Source organism: Neophocaena asiaeorientalis, unplaced genomic scaffold (assembly GCF_003031525.2).
Source record: "Neophocaena asiaeorientalis asiaeorientalis breed wild unplaced genomic scaffold, Neophocaena_asiaeorientalis_V1.1 scaffold89, whole genome shotgun sequence".
Classification (NCBI taxonomy): Eukaryota; Metazoa; Chordata; class Mammalia; order Artiodactyla; family Phocoenidae; genus Neophocaena; species Neophocaena asiaeorientalis.
The window spans coordinates 3,648,963-3,674,526 of record NW_020172592.1 but is presented as its reverse complement, the minus strand read 5'-3'; the positions used below and the strand labels follow the sequence as shown (position 1 = coordinate 3,674,526).

Genomic DNA, 25,564 nt, shown 5'->3' with positions numbered 1-25,564 from the left:
TAGAACTTGGATAATAAGAAAATTCAATTCAGCTGGCTTCTTTTACCTGGCCCTGCTTTTGACTTACTAATAGAAAATCTATAGTGTCCATGTCAGATATTATCCCCTATTCTTTATGTTTGTTTTATTTTAAAAAATTGCATTTGAGGTATCTCACTGAAATTTTCTTCCTCTTTCAGTCTTGAAAAATTAAATGAAAGGATAAATAAATGGTTGAGACAAAATTCTTAAAGACATTAAAAATAAAGGCAGTTGAGGTTTAAGGTAAAATGACTTGCATCTTATGAATGCTAACAGCCAGACAAGGGCTAAAAACAATTAAATGAGGGTTTATGTTTAGGATCAATCTTGAACTCTTTTATCTTTCAAGTTTCCCATTTTACTTCAAAAGAAAAATTCTAAGTGTAAAAATTTAAAAGCTGGAAGAAATTTTAAGGATCTTATTTTACATTTTCATTTTATAGATGAGTAAGTTGGGGCTCAGAAATTAATTAATTTGCTTAGGAAACATACAATTTATTAATATCAGAGCAGAATTCAAGGCATCTGGTTTCTAGTTCAGGCTTTTTGTACTAAATCACCTGTAGTAGAGACCTCTGTTCTTTTACAGCAACAGTGGCCAAGAATAATCAGAAAGAAATCAGGTAGTGACGGCTTGAAGGCACGAGATCATTCAGTAAACACTGAATCAATGGGTGATCAACTTGTACACACTGGCTGTTTAATAAACATTTGTTAGCTGTAATATTCATGAGTTCAGTCGTTTTTCAACAAATATTTGTGGAACATCTGTAATGTGCCAGGCACTGGTGATACAAATCTGAACAAGTCAGAGTCTCTGATTTTAAGAAGCTTCCGTTATCTTGAGAGAGTCATTTGTAACCACATGGAGCTACTGGTACCAAATGAGAAAGAAATTCAAGTCCCCACCTACTTAGCAGCAAACTGTAAGATAAATGAGAAATGATGGGGACATGGTTTGTGTGTGGACTTTCTAGTCTACTCCTAAGAGGTGTGGGTATCCAATTGATTTCAAGCAATGAAAGTTGGATAAAATCTCAAAATAAGTAAATTATGTTGTACAATTCAACTGTCATTAGGGGAATGACATTTCAGTTTATTAACCTTTTCCACAAAGAAGTGTGTTTTCTATGGTGTAAGACAATTTCTGAATTTCTTACCTCTTAGCAAACATTATCATTATACTTTATAATATATGGATACAGGGAGGTACAGGGTTCTTATACTAACTAAATACACTATAATATCTTTTCTGTATTTATAATTATTTTAATTATTTTTATAATTATTTTTAGTAGGGTTAATACTTTTTATAATTAATGCAACTAATTATCAAAACTGTTGATATTAGTTACTTACGGTGGGCAAAATGCCCCAATCCCCCACAAAGATGTCTGTGCCCTAATCCCTGGAACTTGTGAATATGTTTTATTACATGGCAAAAGGGATGTAACTAAGTTTATAAAGGTTAACAAAGGGAGAGTGTTCTGAATTATCTGCGTGGGCCCAATCTAATCACATAAGTTCTTAAAAGGAGACTGCTTTCTTCAGCTGGAATCAGAGAGACGCAGCAAGAAAAATCAGAGAAATCAGAAGTGTGAGAGGAACTTGACCCGCTGTTGCTGGAGGGGTGCCACGTGGAAAGTGTGAGAAGGAACGTGGGTCAGCTCCAGGAGCAAATGCCAGCCCCACTGCCCACCTGCTGACAGGCAGCAAGAACACAGGGACCTACGCCCTACAACAGCAAACGCTGAATCTGGCTGATAGCGTAAGTCTGGAAGCAGATGCTCTCCCAGAGCCTTCGGGTGGGAACACAGCCCAGCCAACACCCTGATCTCACCTTTGTGAGAGGCTAAGCAGAGGACCCCGGCTGAGCCTACTAGGACTTCAGACTTAAACAAACAGTGATATAAAAATGTGTGTTATTTTAAGCTGTTAAATTTGTGGTAGTTTGCTGTAGGAGCAATAGAGAACTGATAATCATATAAGATATAGTCTTGAAAAAGGTAAAGCCTAATTAAAAAAAATTACAGTTGATCTGTTACATGGATCAAGATCTGTGAAATATCTGCATCACAAGTATCAAAAGCATATCAAGAAGAAATTCCAAATTTTATTTCTCTAAGAATATCTCAAGGATGTAAGCAAAATGATTTTGGTTTAATACACTGAATATAGGAAAAAAATTGCTTATTTCACCTATATTATTAATAAAATGTCAAGCTGTATTACACAACTATTAAAATGTGGTAGTATTTTAAAAGGATTTAAGTAGAAGATTCATATTTAGAAATTATGTAGATTATTTCCTAACACGATGTTAACAGTAATTTCTCTCAGAAAAAAAATTTGCTGAGATTTTCAAATGGAATCATAGACTTGAAAGGATAAATGGAACTAAATCAGATCTTTTAAGCTTTATGTATTTGAGGTACCCATCAAGAGCCAATTATCTAGCTGCCATAGTTCTGCCTACAATCTCATTTTCAAAGTGTTACCCTCAAACTTAAGCTAATGTAATATATAAAACATACTTTATAGATTACTGATGTTATTTCTAAGTTTGTCATTTGATAACATACCTGCATATTTATCAATTAAAATAATTTCAGGAGTGAACTGAGGGGCTATATTAGTTTCCAAGGGCTACTATAAAAAAGCAAAAACAAAAAATCACAAACGGGGTGGCTTAAAAACAACAGATATTCTCTCTCTCACAGTTATGGAGCTAGATGCCCCAAATCAAGGTGTCAGTAGCACAATGCGCCCATCAAAGGCTCTAGAGAAGAATACTCCCTGGCCTCATCCTAGCTGCTGGTGACTTCTGGCAATCCTTGGCATTCATCGGCTTGTAGGTGCAGCTCTCCAATCTTTGCCTCTGTCTTCACATGGCCTTTTCCCCTGTGTCTCTGTGTCTTCTCCCTTCCTTACATGGATGCCAGTCATTGGATTTAGGGTGCACTAGGTCCTAAATCCTAGACACTAGGCATAGTATGACTTTATCTTAATTCATCTCGTCTGCAAATAACTATTTCCCAAGAAGGTCACATTCACAGATACTGGGGATTAGGACTTAAACGTATCTTTCTGGGAGGCACAATTCAACCCACTACAGGGACATTTTTAAATGTCTGGCATTTGTTACAGCTAAGTAAAAAACACACCCTTTGCTCAATGAATAACTTTCAACTAAACGTCCATTTGTAGCATATGTACAATTTCTTACCAGACTTCTATATATAACTCACTCTACAGAAATCATATTTTGATTTGTTCTAAAAAACCTCATTATTCAAACTGAGAAACCTGTAGTCCCTGGATCCCTCCAATGTCTATCAGGAGGGACCTATCAGTCCCTCCTGGACACTCTCCCTTACCTGCTCAGCCTAGAATATCTAAATGAATCTTTTCATGAGTGCACTCAATTCTCCTCTATCATTACCTGTGGATAAAAGCAAATTAAAAGGGGGAGGAATGATAGTTTGAGAGAAGTTATATGGCTCAAATTTTCTTGAAGTAGAAGACAGAGTAAGGGGAAGTTAACTGGGAGTGACAAGGGAATTAAGAAGACTTAAGGAGGTTTAGGTAATTGCTAAGGTAATGAGGAAGCTGAAAAAAAGAATAAGATTGATAGGCTGTCTGAGAGACTGGATGAGATTTGAGACCATAAATTTGTAGATATCAAATGTGCATCATGAGTAATTTTTCACTTCTTCCTTCAGCAATTATCTACTCAAATATAGAAGCCCTTTGGTCATTTCATTATAAACACTTTTTTTTGTTTGTTTGTTTTTTGGTGTTTTTTTTTGCGGTACGCGGGCCTCTCACCGTTATGGCCTCTCCTGTTGCGGAGCACAGGCTCCAGACGCGCAGGTTCAGCAGCCATGGCTCACGGGCCCAGCCGCTCTGCGGCATGTGGGATCTTCCCGGACCAGGGCACAAACCCGTGCCCCCTTCATCGGCAGGTGGACTCTCAGCCACTGCGCCACCAGGGAAGCCCTAAACATTTTTTTAAAAGGCAATCTTATCTACTCTAATGGTTTTAACTATCATCTATAAATGGATAGGTACATCAAGATCCAGATTCCTAAACTATGAATTTAACATCTCCAAGATGTGCCATAGAAAGCATCATTCAACATGTCGCAAACAGAACTCATTAACTTTCCGATCCTTATAATTCTCAGAAATAAAGGGGAAAAGTCCCCCAAACTATGAAAGAGGTAATGTTAGTAAACATGGTGATCTCCAAAAATCCACTCCTCTGTGAAAGGAATCAGAAACTGGGAAAAAACAATCAAATCAACCCTTTCAGACTCTGGAAATTAATCAAGGGTTCCAGTAACTCAGGGAGTGTTTAATAAAGAAAATGTCTGAATCTTGGTAAGAAGAGCAAGTTTTGTGGTGTTTTAACTTGCCTAGTTCCACTTTCTACTCCCCAGCAGCCTGGTAGTCACCAGAGGGAACAGAACAGAGCTGGAGCCCTTTCAAAACTTCTTTCCCAAAGAATCATCATTGTTTCTTTGGAGGACCCCACTTAAAATACTTTTCTATTTAACCTTCCTTGGAAATACCCAATGCAAAAAGTCTTCTTCCGGGGTAGAGAATGGCATGTGTTTGTCTAAAACAATTATAGGAAAGTGTTTTAACTTCATGGATGTCCAAAACAAAGAATAATACTTGGGCCAAACAATAAACAGACTAAACAAAAAGCTTAAAAGAAAAAGCTGACATACTCCTTGGAATCTAGAAGGCCACATACATGCTTAGGGCTGTGAGTCTACTCAGGAAAGGGCTGAGAAGAACCAAACTCTCACTTATGCCTATCCTTTGAGGTTCTGCAAAAGCAGAAAGTGAAGGCTATGGTAGCATTGTCAACTGTCTGGCTGAGTGTTGATGGGGGCCCCAACATGCACACAAAGCCTCTCAGCAAAGAGGGAGAGATTTATTGGTCCTAGGTTTTTAAAAGAAAGAATATTTGAAGAAATGATGGCTGAAAACTCCCCAAATTTGATGAAAAACATTAATATACACATTGAAGAGGCTCAGTTAACTTCAAGTAGGTTAAGTGAAAAGAAATTCACACTGAGACACAATAATCAAACTGTTTAAAGCGAAAAACAAAGACAGAATCTAGAAAGCAGCAAGATAGAAGTGAATCATCATCTACAAGGGATCATCACTAAGAAAAAAGCTGATTTTTTTCATCAGAGATCACGGAGGTGTGAAAGCAACGGGATGATATATTCAAAGAGATAAAAGGGAAAAACCTGTCAATCAAGAATTCTATATACAGAAAAATTATCTTTCAAAAATAAGGATAAATTAAGATGTTCCCAGATTAATAAAAACTGAAGGAATCTATCACTAGCACATCTGCACCTATAAGAAATACTAAAGGGAGTCCTTCAGGCTGAAATGAAAAGACACTAAATGATAACTGGAATACACATGAAGAAATAAAGAACACCAGGTAAAGTAACTACATAGATAAATATAAAAGACAGTGTAAATGCATTTTTTACTCATTTTTCCTGTATCTAGTTTAAAACACAACTTAATAAAACAGTAATTACAAATCTGTGTTGATGGGTACAATATACAAAGATGTAATTAGTGAAAAAAACAGCAGAAGTGGAGGCAGAGCTACGTAGGAGAAAAGCTTTTGCGTGCTATTGAAATAAAGTTGGTATTAATCCAGACTAGACTGGTTTTTTTTTGTTTGTTTTTTTTTTTTTGCGGTACGCAGGCCTCCCACTGTTGTGGCCTCTCCCGTTGCGGAGCACAGGCTCCGGACGCGCAGGCTCAGCGGCCATGGCTCACGGGCCTTGCCGCTCCATAGCATGTGGGCTCTTCCCGGACCGGGGCACGAACCCGCGTCCCCTGCATCGGCAGGCGGACTCTCAACCACTGCGCCACCAGGGAAGCCCCAGACTAGACTGTTTTAAGATGTGAACTGCAATCCCCAAAGCAGGCAACCACTAAGAAAATAACTTAAAAAAACATACATACATACATATATATATGTATGTGTGTATATATATATATGCATACATATATACATACACATACATACATATATTAAAAGAAATTACAAGGTAATTAAAATAACACATGAGCAATATTTGTTTAACACAAAATGTCAGTAATGGAGAAACACAGGAACAAAAAAGATAAAAGACATGAAGACAAACAGAAAACAAATACCAAAATGGCAGAAGCCCTTAGCATTAATTGCATTAAACATGAATGTATTAAACACTCCAATCAAAAGGCAGAAATTGACAGACTGGATTAAGAAAAAACATGATACAACTATATGCTTTCTAGCAGAGGCTCACTTTAAATTCAAAGACATGAATAGGCTAAAAGTAAAAGGACAGAAAACTGATACACTGTGCAAATAGAGTTGGAATGGCTATATTAATACTAGAACAATAAGATAAAAATTACTACTAGAGACAAGTAAGGATACTTTATAATAATAAATGTGTCACTCCACCAAGAAGATATAACAATTAGAAACATATATGTACCTAACAACAGAGACCCAAACCATAAGAAGCAAAATTGACAGAATTGAAGGGAGATAGACAATTCTACATTATACCTATCGCTTTCCTGTATTCTCCATTTCAACTGGTAGTAGTCATCATTGGTACCTTTCATCTCTTTTCTCACATCTAATTAATCACCAAGTCCTGTCAATTTTATTACACAAACATCTCTTAAACTGGTCCCAAATATACCTTACAACTTCTGTTTTAGTTGGTATCTTACCAAAAGTCCTTACTGTCCTTGCTGATTGGTCTCAAAATTATTCCCTATAAATTTATCCTCCATACAAATACTAAATGGTCTAAAATGAAAAGGTGACCATCTAATTATCTGCTGAAAACGTTCAATGGTTCCTCATTTACTATGGCTGCAGAAAAAAACAAAATCAAATAGTACATAACATCCTACTGACCGCTGCCTACCTTTTCTGTTTTATCTATTGCCACAAATATCATGGTTCCCAAACACTGAACTGCTTGTAGGTTCTGACATATCATACTTTCTTTCTTGTATGAGTTAGATTCTAGTCCAGGAGACTCTGCTCCACCTCCCAGTCATATAATTTTAGGCAACTTCTCTCTCCCATTCTCAGTTTCTTCACTTTTAGCTGGGAATAACAGAAATACCTACCTCATATTATTGCTCAAAGGATAAAATGAGAAAATGGATTTTAAAAAAGCATTTAGAAACCCAGCACACTGAAGGGGATCAGATACGTTAACTACTACTGTTACTGCCTGTCTGAATTTGTTTACTGCTTCCATGGCTCATTCTTCCCCATTACTAAATAACTCAACTTTGCTCAAGGAACTAAGCTTCTCATTACTCTTTATTTATAAAATGATGGAATTGCACAAAATCATTTTCAGGAGTCCCTCTGGCTCTAACTCTTATCATTTTTTTTTTTTTTTGCCTTACGCGGGCCTCTCACTGTTGTGGCCTCTCCCGTTGTGGAGCACAGGCTCCGGACGCGCAGGCTCAGCGGCCATGGCTCACAGGCCCAGCCGCTCCGCAGCATGTGGGATATTCCCAGACCGGGGCACGAACCCGTGTCCCCTGCATCAGCAGGCAGACTCTCAACCACTGCACCACCAGGGAAGCCCAACTCCTATCATCCTTGATAAAGAGACATGTTGCATGACATTGAGGCATAGGCATGAGGCTGAGCAGGAAATTCTTTGGATTGTTAAAATAAAAATAAACTAGAAAATCTCTCTCCCTTTTTAGACTGCAATTTCGCAAAGATAAGAGTTGTCTCACACTTCTGAAAATGTATTAATTTACATACAGTAAAATTCATTCTTTCTGCTACATAGTTCTATGAGTTTTGATAAATGCATTAAGTCATGTAGCTATCTCCAAAATTCAAATGTAGAAGAACTGCTGTCACTTCCAAAACCTCCTTCATGATGTCTCTTCAGTCAAACTCCCTCCTCCATCACACACTAGAAAACACTGATCTGTTCGCCTTTTGTATAGTTTTGATTTTTCTATTACATCATACAAATGGAATCATTCAACAGGTAGCCTTGTGATGCTGGATGCTTTCACTTAGCATAATGCATCTGAATTTCATCCATGTGGTTGTGTGTATTAATGATTCATTCCTCTACGTTGGGGAAGAGTACTCCAATGTATGGATATACCACAATATTTCATCCATTCACCAGCTGAAGGACACTTGGGGTGTTTCCAGTTTGGGTGATTATAAATAAATCTGCCATATATATTCAAAGGTGGGGTGAATACTTGGGAGTGGATGCAAGGTCATATGGTTAAGTGTATGTTTAACTTTTATAACAAAATTCCAAAATGTTTTCCAAAGGTGCTGTGTCATTTTGCATTCCCACCAGCAAGGAAGTTCCAGTTGCTCTGCAATCTCCCCGGTACTTCTAACTGTCAGGGTTTTGGTGTCCTTGTTTTTTATTTTAGCCATTCTAATAGGTGTATACAGGTATCTTGTTGTGGTACTAATTTGCATTCCCCCAAATAAAAGACGATGTTGAACATCTTTTCATGTGCTTATTTGCCACATGTATAATGTTTAGTGAAGTGCCCAGATCCTTTGCCAATTTTTAAAAAGTGTACTGTTGTTCACATAACTGTTGAGGTTTGAGAATTCTTTATATATTCTAGATAAAAGTACATTGTCAGATGTATGATTTTCAAATATTTTCTTCCAGTCTGTGTCTGGTGTTTTCAGAATTTTTCACAGAGCAAAAGTTTTTAGTTTTTATGAAATCCAGTTTATCAATTTTTCTTTTATGGATTGTACTTCTGATGTTGTATTAAAAACCCTGGTCTAACCTCAGGCCACAAAGATTTTATCCTATATTTAAAAGGTTTTACAGTTTTAGGTTTAGATTTAGGTCTGAGTGATTTTGAGTTAGTTTTTATAAAACATATGAGGTATGCAGGTCAAAGTTTCTTTTTTGCATGTGGCTGTCCAACTCTGCCACATTTTGATGCTGAGAACTTCTGCCTTTCCTTTTATTGTAAGCATGCTTACCTTTACTCCATGGATGATGGTTATAATACCTGCTTTAAAGTCTTTGTCTAATAATTCTAACTTGTGGATTATCTTGTATCATGGTCAGATACAGAGTATGTTGAGTAATTTTGGATTGTATCCTGGACATTTTAAAAAATAAATTTATTTATTTATTTATTTTGGTCACGTTGGGTCTTCGTTGCTGCACGCGGGCTTTCTTTAGTTGCGTTGAGCAGGGGCTACTCTTCGTTGGGTGCGCAGGCTTCTCATTGCAGTGGCTTCTCTTGTTGTGAAGCACAGGCTCTAGGTGCGTAGGCTTCAGTGGTTGTGGCACGTGGGCTCAGTAGTTGTGGCTCACGGGCTCTAGAGCACAGGCTCAGCAGTTGTGGCTCGCGGGCTCTAGAGCGCAGGCTTGGTAGCTGTGGCGCACGGGCTTACTTGCTCCACGGCATGTGGGATCTTCCCGGACTAGGGCTGGAACCCGTGTCCCCTGCATCGGCAGGCAGACTCTCAACCACTGCGCCACCAGGGAAGCTCAATAAAGTATTTTTTAATTAAGGTATATGTATTATATTTTTAGACGTAATGCTACTGTACACTTAACAGACTACAGTATAGTGTAAACCTAACTTTTACATGCACTGGGAAACCAAAAAATTCGTGTGACTGGCTTTACTGAGATATTCACACTTCATCGAGGTGGTCTGGAACCGAACCTGGCATATCTGAGATTTGCATGTAACGATGGGATTGGATCATAACTCTATAAATAAATACTCATGAATCCATACCATAGTGGTAAAAATAAATGTCTGAATAAACAAATAATTGGGGAAGAAGGTATAGATAGGTCTTCCTTATATAAGAGTCACAATTAAAAATTGTACAAACATGAGGGAAATAGAAAATGACCTTTAGTACATCACAGTAACATCACACAGAACATCACATTGTATCTGCAGGCAAGATACAGGTGGGCGGGGCGATGCACCACACCAGCAAGAAAGTCGCCACGGACTCCAACACCCCACGGACTCTGACATCCCACAGACGGTATCAGGCGTCCCCCGCCCTTAACTGTCCCAGTCGTTTCTGCACTCGTCGTGGGACATGTAGGAGGGACTCGGGGAGACCCCAAAAAGCTGGATATGGACTAAGTGACCTTTAAGGATGTGGCTGTGAACTTCATCCTGGAGGAGTGGGCTCTACTGAATCCTACAAAGAAGAAACTCTACAGAGATGTGATGCAGGAAACCTTCAGGAAGCTGGCCTCAGCAGGAACAAAATGGGATGGTGATGACATTGAAGAGCAGTACAAAAACCAGGGGGGAAAACCAAGAAATCATATGACAGTGAGATTCTCTGAGCGTAAAGACAGTAGTCCACGTGCAAGAAACTTCAACCTTACTCCACCTCTCGACCTGAACAAGAAAACTCCTGGATTAAAACCATGTGAATGCAGTGTACGTGGAAAAGTCTTCATGTATCGTTCATCTCTTAATAGACACATGAAATGTCACACTGAACACAAACCTCAAGATTTTAAAAAAACATGATCAGGGCTGTATAATACATATAAATGTAAGGAAAGTGGGAAAGTTTACAAATATTACACTTCCTTACAGAGGCACTCACAAGGAACTTACACAGGAGAGAAACTGTATGAATTCCAGCAATGTGGAAAAAGTTTCAGTAATCATTCATCAAGGTTTCCAAACACATGAAAGAGTTCACTCTGGAGAGTAGCCCTATGAATATAAGCAATGGCATAAAGGTTTACGTTCTCAAAAGGTTTCCAAAAACACGAAAGAGATCACACCGGAGAAAAATCCTATGAATGTAAGGAATGTGAGGAAGCATTCATTAACCCCAGTTCTCTTCAAATACATGAAAGGAGTCACAGTGGAGAGAAACCATATGTGTATAAAACATATTGTAAAGCATTTAGTATTCCCAGATAGCTTCAAGAACATCAAAGAACCCATACTGGAGAAAAACCCTATGAATGTAAAGTATGTGGGAAATCCTTCGCTTCCACTTACGTTCAAGTGCATGAAAGAGCTCACACTGGACAGAAACCCTATCAATGTCAGGAATGTGGGAAAGCCTTCGTTTGTCCCTCAGGCATTTGAAGGCACAAGAGACTGCACACTGGAGAGAAACCATATAAATGTGAAGAATGTGGGAAAGCATTCAATATCCCAGTTCTCTTCACATACATGAAAGAACTCACACTAGAGAGAAACTGTATGTGTGTAAAACATGTTATAAAGTATTTAGTATTCCCAGATAGCTTCAAAAACATGAAAAAAACCATACTGGAGAAAAACTATGAATGTAAAATATGTGGGAAAACCTTCAGTTCCACTTATGTTCAAGTGCATGAAAATAATTCACACTGGAGAGAGACCCTATAAATGTAAGGAATGTGGGAAAGCCTACATTTTTCTCTCTCAGGCATTCAAAGACACATGAGCCTGCACACCGGAGAGAAACCATATAAATGTGTAGAAGTGGGAAAGCATTTATTATTCCCAGTTTTCTTCAAACATGTGAAAGGACTCACACTGGCAAGAAACTGTGTGTGTGTAAAATATGTTCTAAAGCATTTCGTTTTTCTAGTTCTCTTCAAAAACATGAAAGAACTCATACTAGAAAAAACCTGTGACTGTACAATATGTGGGAAAACTTTTGCTTCCACTTATGTTCAAGTGCATGAAGGAATTCACGCTGGAGAGCAGCCTTATGAATGTAAGAATGTGGGAAAGCCTACATTTGTCTTAGGCATTCAGAGACACATGCATACTACAGAGAAACCATGTAAATATGAAGAATATGGGAAAACCTTTTCTGATCTCTCTACTTTGCAAAAGCATGAAAGGGTTCACTAGATAATAAATCTAGTTTTTATAGAGCCTAGGAAAGACTTCAGTGGGCCCACATACTTATATGTGAAAACTCTCATGAGAAACAATATAAATGTCAGTAACATGAGGTAACTTGTTGGAAAGTAATCCAAGAATAATGTTTCAGAAAATCTTCAATATAAAAGACTTGTTATAAAAATTTATAAATATGTGTGTTTACTAAGGATCTTTATGAAAGTGTCTTTCTTGACATTGGATTTGTACTAGTTACCTTCAAAAATGAATATTTAGGTGAGGTAATTCTGGAAGTCATCTTTTAATAACAGTTCATACGGTTAAAGGTAGCAATTTTTCCTTTAATCAGATAATGATATTTTCTCTTTCCATTTTTAAGTCTGTTGGACCTATGGGTGATTGAAGTGTATTTTTTTTTTTTGACATCTTTGTTGGAGTGCGGTTGCTTTGAAGTGGTGTGTTGGTTTCTGCTTCGTGACAAAGTGAATCTGCTGTACATATGCATATATCCCCATAAAGTGTAGTTCTAATATGCAATTAGGCTTGGTATTTGTTGGGATTTTCCTACTGGCCTTGGGTGGCAGTTCTCGAATATCCTTAATCTATTATATATACTGTACCTTTATTACAGAAAGATCTTTTTTGGGGGGTGGTGAGTATAGGAGCCTTTTTCCATTTTCTCTACTATTAAATACTTGGAATAATTTTTTCTGTATGGCCAGGTTGTCAAAGGGTGTACATTCACGTAAATTATGTTTTTCCATTTGCTTCTTCATTCCTTCTGACTGGTATTTGGTGAATAGACTTTGAAGAAGAGAGACTTGTGATAGGACAAAAAATCTAGCGTTGGAGATATCGTGCCTGTGAGTAATATTAGGACCTAGATTTTCCAGAATCTATCCCTTTTGTGGTTCCATGTTAGAATTCACCAATAGCGTCACCTGTGTGCAATTTAAAGGCAGATGAGAAGGCATACTTCAGATTTTGGAGCCACCACGCTGGGAGAGAGACAGATACATAGGAGGTTTGAGGACACCACCTTTCATCCTATTTTCCAGATTCTGGGTCTTTGTATTCAAGAGTATCTTCAAAACCACCAACAACTGTTTGATTCCTATTATCAGAAGTGTAGTTTTCCTCTGATGTCTTCACAATTCTACATAAAAATCTGTCAGAGTTTGAATTTTTCTGTGAGGCACCCTGTGTCCAGTTGGAAAATAATTCAGAATTTCATGGTTGGGAATATTGTCAGATTACCCTTCTGTAGATTTACAGCTTCATCATGTCTAATTTGTGTAGGAAACACCTTATGCTGTTAACATTGTTAGTGAGTATGTTTTCCTGATTCACCATACATTCACAATGGTGCAGCGATAAACAAGGACATGAGAGTTTGCTGCACTGTGCAGTGGCTGCCTTGACCCACTCCTTCTATGTGAGAATAAGCCCCTTCCTCATATCAGGAAAAGTATGGGTGCTTTCTGTTACTTGTAGCTGAATATAATCCCTCTTTGTTTTCAGTTATGTTTGATTGTACGTGATTAAAAGTCTGTTCATGTTTTGGTGAAAGAAATGATTCTGTAGTTGTTTCAGAGAGAGATTTTATCCACTCTTTCCTCAGCTTTCCTCAGCTTTCCTCAGCTAACAAATATTGTGGTTTTTATTTCCTCAGAAAATATATTAAAATACCCATTATAATTATGGATATTCAGGAAAAAAGAAAGGATACAATGAGGAATGCTAAAAGTGAAAATAGTATTTTCTTTAAAGAGAAAGAGGACATTTGTGCAGACTCAAAAAATCTCCTCTAAAATATTTACTAATTACTGTGGTTGTATTCATTTAAGTCCACAGATTCTTTGATACTCCTCCCTCTAGGAGGTGGAGCTTAATTCACTTCCTCTTGAATATTGAATGGACTTAGTCACTTGCTTCTAATAAACAAAACATGGAAAGGAAAAAAGAAAAACTTCACAGTGGAGATACCTGGCAAACATTATCTTAACTAATTCATCAAGGTTAACATCACCAATAATAAAACATCATGTACTCCCTGATATGATGCGATTAGAAGGACAATAATGTCTGTGATATTCTTCCCAGCAACAATTCATAACCTCAATGTAATCATGAGAAAATATCAGACAAATCCAAATTGAGGAATATTCTACAAGATGTTTAACCTTTAAGTGTCAAAGTATGAAAAGACCAGGAAAAAAAATGAGGAAATTTCATAGACTGCAGGAGACTAAAGAGTCATGACAAATAAATGCAATGTGGTACTCTGGACTGAATCTTGGAATAGAAAAAGTATATTTGTAGGGAAGCCTTAACTGATAGTATTGTACCAATGTTAATTTCTTAACATTGTGCTATGGAAGACATCAGTTATAGAGGAAGCTGGGTGAAGGGTATTTGAGAACTCTCTATATTATCTTTGCAACTCCTAAGTATAAAGTTACTTCAAAATAAAAAAGTTATAAATAAATAAAATAAATAAGTTCCTTAAAGCTGAAGGGGTAAAATTAGGTCACCTACAAAAAAATATGAGAAGAGAACAATGAACTTCTTATTAGTAAAACAGATGTAAGAAGACAACAGAGCAGTGCCATTAATGTTTTAAGTGAATATAATTTTCAACCTAGAATTCTGTATTAGCCAAATTATCAATGAAGTGGAAAAGTAAAATAAAGGCATGTTCAAACAAATTTACTTCTGTATGCCTTTTTGTAGGAAGCATTTCATAATGTTTTCCAGAAACCAAGGGAATGAACTGAGAAAGCTGAAGATGTGAGATCTGGAGAACACTGGATCCAAACCATTAGAGCAGGGAAGAAAAGTCTCAGGATTACAGTTGTGCAGCAGCCCTAGACAGGAATCAGTGTTTGAAAGTTGGAGTCCTCCAGGAATAAGGAGAAACCTGATGGAGTTGATACTTTTCTTGAAAAGTTAAAATAACAAAAGGAGGTAATAAAGTTAACCAATGCGAAGGGGAAGAAGGCAATTTGAAACTTCAGGAAAAAAAAACAAAAACAAAAACTGCACAGGAAAGGACAGGTAATCACAGTCCATTACATAATGTAATTATTATTTATTTACTAATTTTCAACTTTAAAAACTAAGCTATAAAAACACGGAGGCAGTGGTTATTAAAGAAAATGTAAGCATTGTAACATCAAGAGAAAGAGAAGAGATAGTAAAAGTTTAGGTGAGAGAAGTTAAAAGGTGAAAGGGATGGAAACTGAAGGACAGACATGGTAATACGGTATCACAGAGTGGTGAGTCATGAGACAACATTTGGCCTGCACACAGTTAAAGAAAAAATGCAATGTCATTGATTGTGTAAAGTCAGGTAAATTATTTTGGGGGGAGTACTGATTTCTGTCAGTTTACAACTGAGTGTTCATTTTTTTAATTTGAAGTATGTTTATGTATAATACTGAATAAGTTACAGGTGTACACTATACTGATTCACAATTTTAAAGGTTATACTTCATTTATAGTTATAAAATATTGGCTATATTCCTCATGTTGTACAATATATCCCTGTAGCTTATTTTATACCTAATAGTTTGTACCTCTTAATCCCCTACCCCTAAATTGTACCTACCCCCTTCCCTTTCCTTACTGGTAACCACTAGTTCGTTCTCTGTATCTGTGACTCTACTTTTAAAAAATTATAGTCACTAGTTTGTTGCATATTTTAGATTCCACGTATAAGTGATATCATACAGCATTTGTCTTTCTCTATCTGACTTATTTCACTTCATGTATTGATCGACACTTAGGTTGTTTCCATATCTAGGCAACTGTAAATCATGCTGCTATGAACATTAGGCTGTGTGTATCTTTTCAAATTAGTGTTTTGGGGTTTTTTTCGAACACATATCCAGGAGTGGAATTACTTGGTCATATGGTAGTTCTATTTCTAGTTTTTTGAGAAACCTCCATGTAGTCTTCCAGAGCAGCTGCACCAATTTACAGTTCCACCAAGAGTGTACAAGGGTTCCCTTTTCTCCGCATCCTCACCAACATTTTTTATTTGTATTCTTTTTGATGATCGCCATTCTCACAGGTGGGTTTGACTTGCATTTCCCTGATGATTAGCAACACTGAGCAGCTTTTCATGTGCCTACTGGCCATCTGTGAGGTAAATTCTTAACTCTTAATGCAAGAATAGTCAGTATCTAATATTGCTGTATCAATAAATAACAGTGTAAGCATATTATACAGGTATGCACAGCCATCACAGGATGAATAAAAATGTAAAAATAGTTAAAGGATTAAACATGATTTTCTCCAGGGAGCAGGCGGGGTGGGCCAAAGAGTCTGCTTAACAATCCAAGCTCTTCTACATGATTTGATTTTTAAATACCATATCCATGTATCTTTTGAAAAAAAATTTTAATTTTACAGAAAGCAAAAAAAAAAAATCTACACTATTTTCAACAGTGAATAAAAATAACTCATTTGTCCACTCACAGTAGGATGATGACTGAATTTCTACTTAGTGCAGTGGTTGGACATTAAAGAAAACACAGTTACTGCCATGAATGGCCAAGGCTTTCAACTTAACATATTAAATGCTTAATCAATACTTATTTATTTCAAAAGACTTGTTTCATTTTCTTTTCAACAACTTTAATAAACACTTAGAATGAAAGTTACTTGTACTACTTCTTTAAAAGTAAAAGGTATCTGATGTTAAGCCAAACACTTTAAAATAACATGTTTAAATAAACAATTTCGTGTATGATGTATTCAAGATGTTTGAAACACTGAAAGTAAGCTGCAAGTATATTAAATTCTGAATTATTCAGGTTATTAGAAGACAATAATGGTGTGGACCATTTAAAAAGAAGAAAGAGGGCTTCCCTGGTGGCACAGTGGTTGAGATTCCGCCTGCGGATGCAGGGGACGTGGGTTCGTGCCCAGGTCCGGGAGGATCCCACGTGCCACAGAGCGGCTGGGCCCGTGAGCCATGGCCGCTGAGCCTGCACGTCCGGAGCCTGTGCTCCGCAACGGGAGAGGCCACAGCAGTGAGAGGCTCGCATACCGCAAAAAAAAAAAAAAAAAAAAAAAAAAAAAAAGAAGAAAGAAATTATGCTTCCAAGTCATTAATCTTTTGAAGTAGTTTATATAAATCCTTCAGTAAATCTGCCTTGTGTTATCTGTATGAGTATGAATGTGCAACAGAAAGGAACTTTAGAAACTCATCGCTTCTCAAACAAAATGATGAAATCACAATGTGAGAGGTTCCAAATTTTCTTGTCTTCACTAATCTGCCCCACTGTTAAACCAGGGCAGAAATACTGCATCCACTCATACTGACATAAACAGCACAGTATTTTTCTAAAACAGACATCAATATTGTTATGGGCTTAATTTTTTTTTTTTAACTGTATATTTTTTTTCTATTTTCTTAGTGGTTACTCTAGGGCTTACCTCTGGACAGTTTACTATACTGTCTTCCTGTCCCATCCCGGTAAGCTGTCCCCAGGAAAGGTCCTGAGCAGAGCGTGTGGGCAGGAAAGTTGCCTAAAGAAGGATGGCCTTGGACGATGAGGTACAGGAGGGAGGACTGAGGCACTGAGATGGCCACAGGGTGGCAGCCCCAGTGATAGAGAGGCTGCAGCTTTTTTTTTTTTTTGCGGTACACGGGCCTCTCACTGTTGTGGCCCCTCCCGTTGCGAAGCACAGGCTCCAGACGCGCAGGCTCAGTGGCCATGGCTCACAGTGGGCTTAATTTTTAATCACAACATATTTGCCAATATGAAAGGTGAGGTGGCATTAGAAACCCAAATGTAATACCATACAGAGTTTTTAAAACTTTTTTTTAATTAAAATTCTTATTTTTAATATAATGTTAACTCAGTGATTGAGCCATTACACTAAGACTCTTCTGTGTTACTAAGTTGTGTGCATATCAAACTAAGTAATTTTTATTTATCACTTTAAATAGATTTAGCAACCATTATTTCTTCTCTGAGACTATTTTCTAATCTGTAAAATGGAGCCAATTTCTAGCTTACAGTGCTTCTGTTAGAATTAAATGAGCTGATATATTTGAAACATCTGATATTCAGTAGTTGATCAATAAAAGTCAGTTCTACTTCCCCTTTTGTCCTACATGTACCTTGATACAAGTTAAAGTTTAATGTCTAATTCAAAAACATCTACCCAAATTATTACTGTATTCAATAATTAAACATTGAGTCCCAAATATATATACCAGACATGTTCTAAATAGAGAAGGTCAGTGTTATATACCAAAACAAGGAAAACTGCCCTACCAGATATGAAGACTTAATATAAGCTTCTGGTAATTAAAACAGTATAGTATTACTGTAGGAAGTGACAAACAGACAAAACAAAGGACTCAGAAATTGAGCCATTCTTAAAGGGGACATCAACATATGAGAGAAGTTCCATTACATATCAATGAAGAAAGAATTGGACTATTCAAGAAATGGCTTTCCACATGAAAGAAAAACAAAATTTTATCCCGTTTTTAGTCCATCATCAAAAAAAATTTTTTTCTAGACTAATAAACTTACACAAAGAAAACCTTAAAGCCAATTAGAAGAAAATGTTTTTAAAAACGTTATGACCTTGAGATAGGAGAAAATTTCATTTTAAAAAAAAGCAAAATGCAAAGGAATATATTTACATATCCTTATATTTTACTAAATAAAAATATAAAACTTCCATATGAAAAAAGATAGCACTAAGATAAAAAGATAGCCATACTGGGGAAAATTGTAATATATAATCAGTAAGAAAAAGAAAAACAACAACAAAAAAGATCAAAAGAATCAACAGAAAACAAAATATAAATGACCAATAAACATAGGAAAAGATGCTTATCTCACTATAATCAGGAAAAATGTTAATTTAAAAAATTAAATAGAAACCATTTTAGACTGACAAGAACTTTCAAAGCCTGATGCTACTGAGTGAACATACAGCCAAGTGGAAACTCTCAATCAACACTAGTGAAGTAGAGATGGTAACAGGCACTTTAGAGACTCTAGTGGTTATCTAGCAAATCAAACATACACATTCTCTAAGATCCAATAATTCTACTTCTTGTACATGTTCACTGTATGTTCAAAGTAGTAAAGTTTGTGACAGCAAAAATCTTGAACTCATCTAAATAGTGTGGGAAATGGATCAATACAGTGTAGTAGAGTCATGTGATAGAACATTACATAGCAGTTAAGAGAAATAGACATGTATTCATACACATATATGAACTTGGATAGATGTCAAAACATAGTAAGTAAAATTATGATACTGTAATATATCAGTTACATAAAATTTCATAGAAAACACAAAACAATATTCACATATATATCCATGAAGAAAATATGTAAGAGTATTAAAACTACACTAAAAATTTACACTTGAAATTCATGGTAGCTGTTGTCTTTGAGAGGCAGGAGGACAAAGATGATGTTAACTTTATAATGATTTGTTTTGTTAAAAAATAACAGATAATACAGCATGTTAACAGCTACCAATTCTGAGTGAGAGTTAAGGTAGGTGTTTGTTATACTTTTCTTGATACTTCAGTCAATTTTCTGGATTGTAAAAAAACAAAAACTAATCAAGGTCACCAATAAGATGATAATTCAACTCTCTTCTCATCAACTTAAATACTGACAAAAAGTAATATGTGAGTTCAACATGCTAAGAATGCAAGATAAGCAAATGGAATAAATTCCAAGTCATGTAATTATGCTGATAAAGCTTACGAAAAGTAGAATAAAATATATCTCAGAAATGAGGTAAAGAATTTTGATCTTAAACATCTTTCATATAATCACTAAAATGAATTTTCTCTAATTTCCATATTTCCCAATTTGATAGCTAACTATCACTATAATTTTCATCTAAGCACTGAGAAAAGAAGTAATAAGTACAAGTCCTAAAGTAAATCAACTAACCTGTATGGGTTCTTCTATGTCTCTGAAGCTCATCACTCCTTGTAAATCTTTTGCCACAAAACATCCAGTTGCATATAAAAGGTCTTTCTCCAGTATGCCAGCGAAGATGTGCTCGTAGGTGAGATGTTTTGCCATAAACTTTTCCGCATCCTTCAATATGACAGATATGTTGTTTCTTTTTTCCTGGTTCATTACTGCCTCTACAAAAACAAAAACAAAAACCAAACATTAATTACACTCCCAAACACCAAGCTTATAATTCAGGAAAAGTAAAAGGGAATCAAGGTAATTAAATGGTGCTTTTCTAAATGAGTTTTTTAAATCATGATGCCACAACTGTAGTTAAAAATCAGAAAAAAACAGCACTGTGTAGTAAAACTCAAAAGTGGTATGAAAACACACTAATTTTAGAGAATGTATGTTCTGCCATGGAATTCACATGTTCATTTCCTAGTACGTTCCTCCCCTGGGAAAAAAATCTCTTTAAACGTTTCAAGACACTTGAAAACTCTCCTCTAAAATACCAAAGAATGGTAATCCTCATTTAACAGTGTAAGGTTCAGAGTTTCACTTCCAGCAAAAGCAGCACGAAGAGCTCCCTGGACCTACTCCCCAGCGAAACCAGTGCAAATGATAACAAAAAAAGCAAATAACATTTACAATCTCTGGAAATGGCCTTATGAGTATACAGCAAATAAAGAAGCATTTATTCATGAAAATCAAATAGAACTTGGTAAGAAGAATGAGAGTCTGCTGTATTTGAACCAATACTCACTCTGTGTCTCCCTCCTCCTTCCACCTCCCCTGACACAGAAACACTACAGACTTGTGAAATCAACAACAGGGTTCTCTCTTCTCCCACCCTTCTAGTTGCTGGGTTATCTCCCCAAGAGAGGCAGGACATCAGCATTTCTCAATCTACCCGCAGTTACCTGTTACTGAGGCTAAGTTTCAGGTGAATGTGGCTGACAGATGGGGAACAACCTTCTTCCACCCAATCCCAACCCCTGAGACACAGGCTCGACCTTGGATAAGGCATGATGAAAACACTGGGGTCCAGATGACCCTTGACCCAGCTCATTTGTAGTTCATAAATCAGAGGTTCCAAGCCTGGAGTGACCAGCCAATAAAACTTGAGGCTACTGCTGACCTCCTGCCCCCACGTACTCAGCTCCTAGAGCACAGAATGCATAGGGAGAAATGTGTCACTGTCCCAACCCCCAGTTCAAGAGCCGTGACACAGAGATTTTGGCCAGAGGGAGAGTATACCATAAAACAGAAGGCTCCAAATCTCTTCCCAAGAAATTGACTTCATTTGCAACAAAGTGTGGAGAGGTTTGAGCCTAAGGATGATCTTAAAGACAGTGGAGATTGTTGCAAAAGGCAACTGGGAGGAGACTAATAGATTCACTGGAGACATAAGCTAAACTATAGACTGATAGGTTGCCAGAAAGAACTGAGGAAAGAGGTAGCCGGTAGGAGTCCTACAGGATCAGAATAAATCTCAAGCACAGACTTAAGTTCTGCCTTTTAAAACTCTGATTGGATCAGTCTGTGGAGCAATATATGCTTCAGGGTATTACTGAAAACAACAGAGCAATCAGCTGGCAATTAGTGGAGCTTAACAGCTGGGTGTGGTCAGGGAAAGAGCCAAAAAAATCCCTACCAAAACCACTGTCATCCCAGGGTCACTAAGGAACAACACGCTTCATACTGGGGAGGGGCAGGGGAGTGGGGGCAGGGATTTTCATTAAAATAATCCAGCTCCTCACTAAACAAACAAGCAAACAACAGTAACAAGCCAGAGGTGGGAGAAGGACAGAAGGCAGTACTAGGAGTTGCTACAATATATTATTTCTCTAGTTTCCAACAAAAAATTATGAGACGTGCAAAAACCAGAAACAAAGAAGGAAAAAACGACCTATACACTAGAGAAAAAGCAGGCAAGAGAAACTGCCTGTGAGAGCAAACAAATTTAACAAGACTTCAAAGCAGCCATTATGAATACGTTCAAAGAACTAAAGGATGTCATGATTAAAGAAGTAAAGCAAGGTATAATGACATCACATCAAACAGAGAATATCAATAAAGAGCTAGAAATGATTTTTTAAAGAATTGGAAACTCTTGAGATAAAAGGTACAACTGAAATGAAAAATTCACAAGAGGGACTCAAGAGAAGGAAGAAACAGTGAAACTGAAGACAGTTCAATAGAGATTATGCAACCCAAAAAGAAACAGAAGAAGAATAAACAGAATGTCAGAGAAATGTGGAACACCAACATATGAATGAGAATACCAGGAAGAGAGGAGACGAGAGGGAAAAGGGGAGTGGGGGATGAAGCAGAAAAAATATTCAAAGAAATAACAGCTGAAAACTTATGAAAAACATTAACCTACACTTTCAGGAAGCTCAACAAACTCCAAATACGATAAATGTAGAGATCTACAAATAGACACTTTACACTAAAAATCCTGAAACCCAAAGACAAGGACAAAATCTTGAAAACAGCAAGAAACATGACTCATCACTTATAGGGAAAGCCCAGTAGGATTAAAGGCTGACTTCTCAGTAGAAATACATTCAAGTACTCAAAAACAAAACAAAAACCAACAAAAAAAACCAAAAAACGCTCACAAAAAAACCTCAAACAAGAATCCTATATCCAGCAGAGCTATCTTTCAAAAATGAAGGTGAAATAAAGATATTCCCAGATAAACAAAAACTAAGAGAATGTGTTGCTAGTAGACTTGCTTTGCAAGAAATACTAAAGGAAGTTCTTTAAGCTGAAAGCAAGTGAAACCAGCAAGTAATTCAAATATATATAAAGACACAAAAGCACACTAGCAAAGGTAATTACGTAATTATAAAGAACAGTGTAAGTGCATATTTCTTCTCACCTGATTTAAAAAGCAATTTTGGGCTTCCCTGGTGGCACAGTGGTTAAGAATCCACCTGCCAATGCAGGGGACATGGGTTCGATCCCTGGTCTGGGAAGACCCCACATGCCACAGAACAACTAAGCCCATGTGCCACAACTACTGAGTTTGCGCTCTAGGGCCCACGAGCCACAACTACTGAGTCTGCGTGCCACAACTACTGAAGCCCACATGCCTAGAGCCCGTGCTCTGCAACAAGAGAAGCCACTGCAATGAGAAGCCCGTGCACCACCACAAAGAGTAGCCCCCACTTGCCGCAACTAGGAAAAGCCCGTGTGCAGCAACAAAGACCCAAAGCAGCCAAAGATGTGGTTTAATAAAAAAATAAAAAGCAATTTTATAAAACAATATGTATAAAATGCATTGTCAAGACTGTAACATTAGAGAAATGCAACATATGTAACATATCTGCCAATAACACCACAAAGGAGGTGGCTGGGAGCAAAGCCATAAGGAAATGACCCCAAATAGTAACTCAAATTCATGGGAATAAATAAAGAGAACCAGAAATGATAAAGTTAACAGAACAAATTTAAAAGACATAAATTTATAAAAGTAATAATTAAAACAACGTATTGTGGGGTTTGTAACACTTATGTATTTAACAGTAATACCATAAAAAGAAGCACAAGGGAATAGACCTATATAGGAGTAACATTTCTATAACTCACTGGAACTAAGTTACCATAAATCTTAAACTGATTATGATAAATTAATATATTGTAAGGCCTAGAGCAAGCACTAGAGAAATAATCACAGTGAAAACATCATTAATGAAATTATAATGCTATATTACAAATTAAAATATTAATTTAATTCAAAAGAAAGCAGTAAGGGAGGGATAAGGGAGCAAAAAAAGACATGAGACATAGAAAACAAAAGGTAAAAATGGCAGACATAAATTCATTATACTGATAATAACATCAAATGTAAATGGATTATATAAACTAATAAAAAGGTAGGTTTTGTCAGATTAGATTCAAAACGAGATCCAACTATGTACCATCTATAGCTGACACACTTTACATTTAAAGACACAAAAATACAAAGATATTGAAAATTAAAAAGATGGAAAATGGTATCATGCAAACAACCACAAGAAAGCTGGAGTGGCTATACTAATACCAGGCAAAATAAACATTAAAACAAAAGATGTTATTGGAAATAAAGAGAGAAATTTGATAAGGATAAATGGGTCAATCCATCAGGAAACATACATGCATTTAAACAAGAGTAAAAAGAGAGTGCCAAAACAGAAGTAAAAACTGACAGAAATGAAGGGAGAAATAGACAATTCAATGATAATAGTTGGAGATTTCAATACACTATCTTCAGTGATTTTCCACAAAACAACTAGGTAGAAGATCAACAAGGAAGCAGAAGACTTGAGTAACACTGTAAATAAACAAGATCTAACAGACATACACAGAACACTCCAGCAACAACAGCATTCTTCTCAAGAGCGCATGGAATGTTCTCCAGGACAGATCATATACTAGGCTGTGAAACAAATCTCAGTAAATTTAAAAGGACAGAAATAACAAAGCTTTCTGACCACAGTGGAAGAAAACTAGAAATCATTTATAGGAGGAAACTGGGAAATTCACAAATACCTAGCAATTAAACAATATACTCCTAAATAACCAATGGGTCAAAGAAGAAATCAAAAGGGAAATCGTAAAAGACTTTGAGATGAAGGAAAATGAAAACACAACATACCAAAACTTAGGGGATACATATAAAGTAACGCTTAGAGGGAAACTTACAGCTGTAAATATCTATATTTAAGAAGATCCTACCTCAAACCTGTCAGAATGGCTAGTATCCAAAAAAGAACAAGTAACAAACGTTGGCAAGGATATGGAGAAAAGGAAGCCCTCATGCACTGTTGCTGGGAATGTAAATTGGTACAACCACTACACCAAACAGTATGGATACTCCTCAAAAAATTAAAAATAGAACTAATATAAGACCCAGGAATTCCACTCCTGGGTATTTATCCAAAGAAAGTGAAAACACTAATTAGAAAAGATACATGCACCCTTATGTTCACTTCATCGTTATTCACAATAGTCAAGATATGGAAGCCACCTAAATGCCCATCAATACATGAATGGATAAAGAAGATGTGGTATGTGTGTGTGTGTGTGTGTATATATATATATACACACACACACACACACATAATAGAAAATTACTCAGCCACAAAAAAAGAATGAAATCTTGCCATTTTTGACAACGCAGATGGACCTAGAGGATATTATGCTAAGTGAAACACGTCAGACAGAGAAAGACAAATACAGAATGATTTTACTTATATGTGGAATCTAAACAACAAAATAAATGAACAAACATAACAAAACAGAAATAGAGTTATAGATACAGAGAACAAACAGGTGGTTGTCAGAGAAGAGGGGCGTGGAGGGAGGAAAAAAAATAGGTGAGGGAGATTGAGAGGTACAAACTGTCAGTTAAAAAATAAATGAGTCAAGGGGATGAAATGTACAGCGTGGGGAATAGGGTCAATAACTATGTAATAATTCTGTACAGTGGTAATATCCTAACTAGACTTACTGTGATCATTGTGAAATGTATAGAAATAGTGATTCACTATATTGTGTAACAGGAACTAACAGTGTTATAGGTCAGTTACACCTCAAAAACAAACAACTCACAGAAAAAGAGATCAGATTTGTGGTTACCAGAGGAGGGGAAATGGATGAAG

At 36.6% G+C, this 25,564-nt stretch overlaps 1 protein-coding gene across 1 annotated transcript in view; it reads right to left on the bottom strand.

Annotated features, from left to right (window-relative positions):
• Positions 1–25,564, bottom strand: part of SP4 (Sp4 transcription factor) — a 71,659-nt gene that overhangs the window by 4,175 nt on the left and 41,920 nt on the right. The window contains exon 5 of the mRNA XM_024738460.1: positions 19,902–20,101. Within this exon, the coding sequence (XP_024594228.1) occupies positions 19,902–20,101 (200 nt within the window). The remainder of the gene's footprint in view (positions 1–19,901; positions 20,102–25,564) is intronic.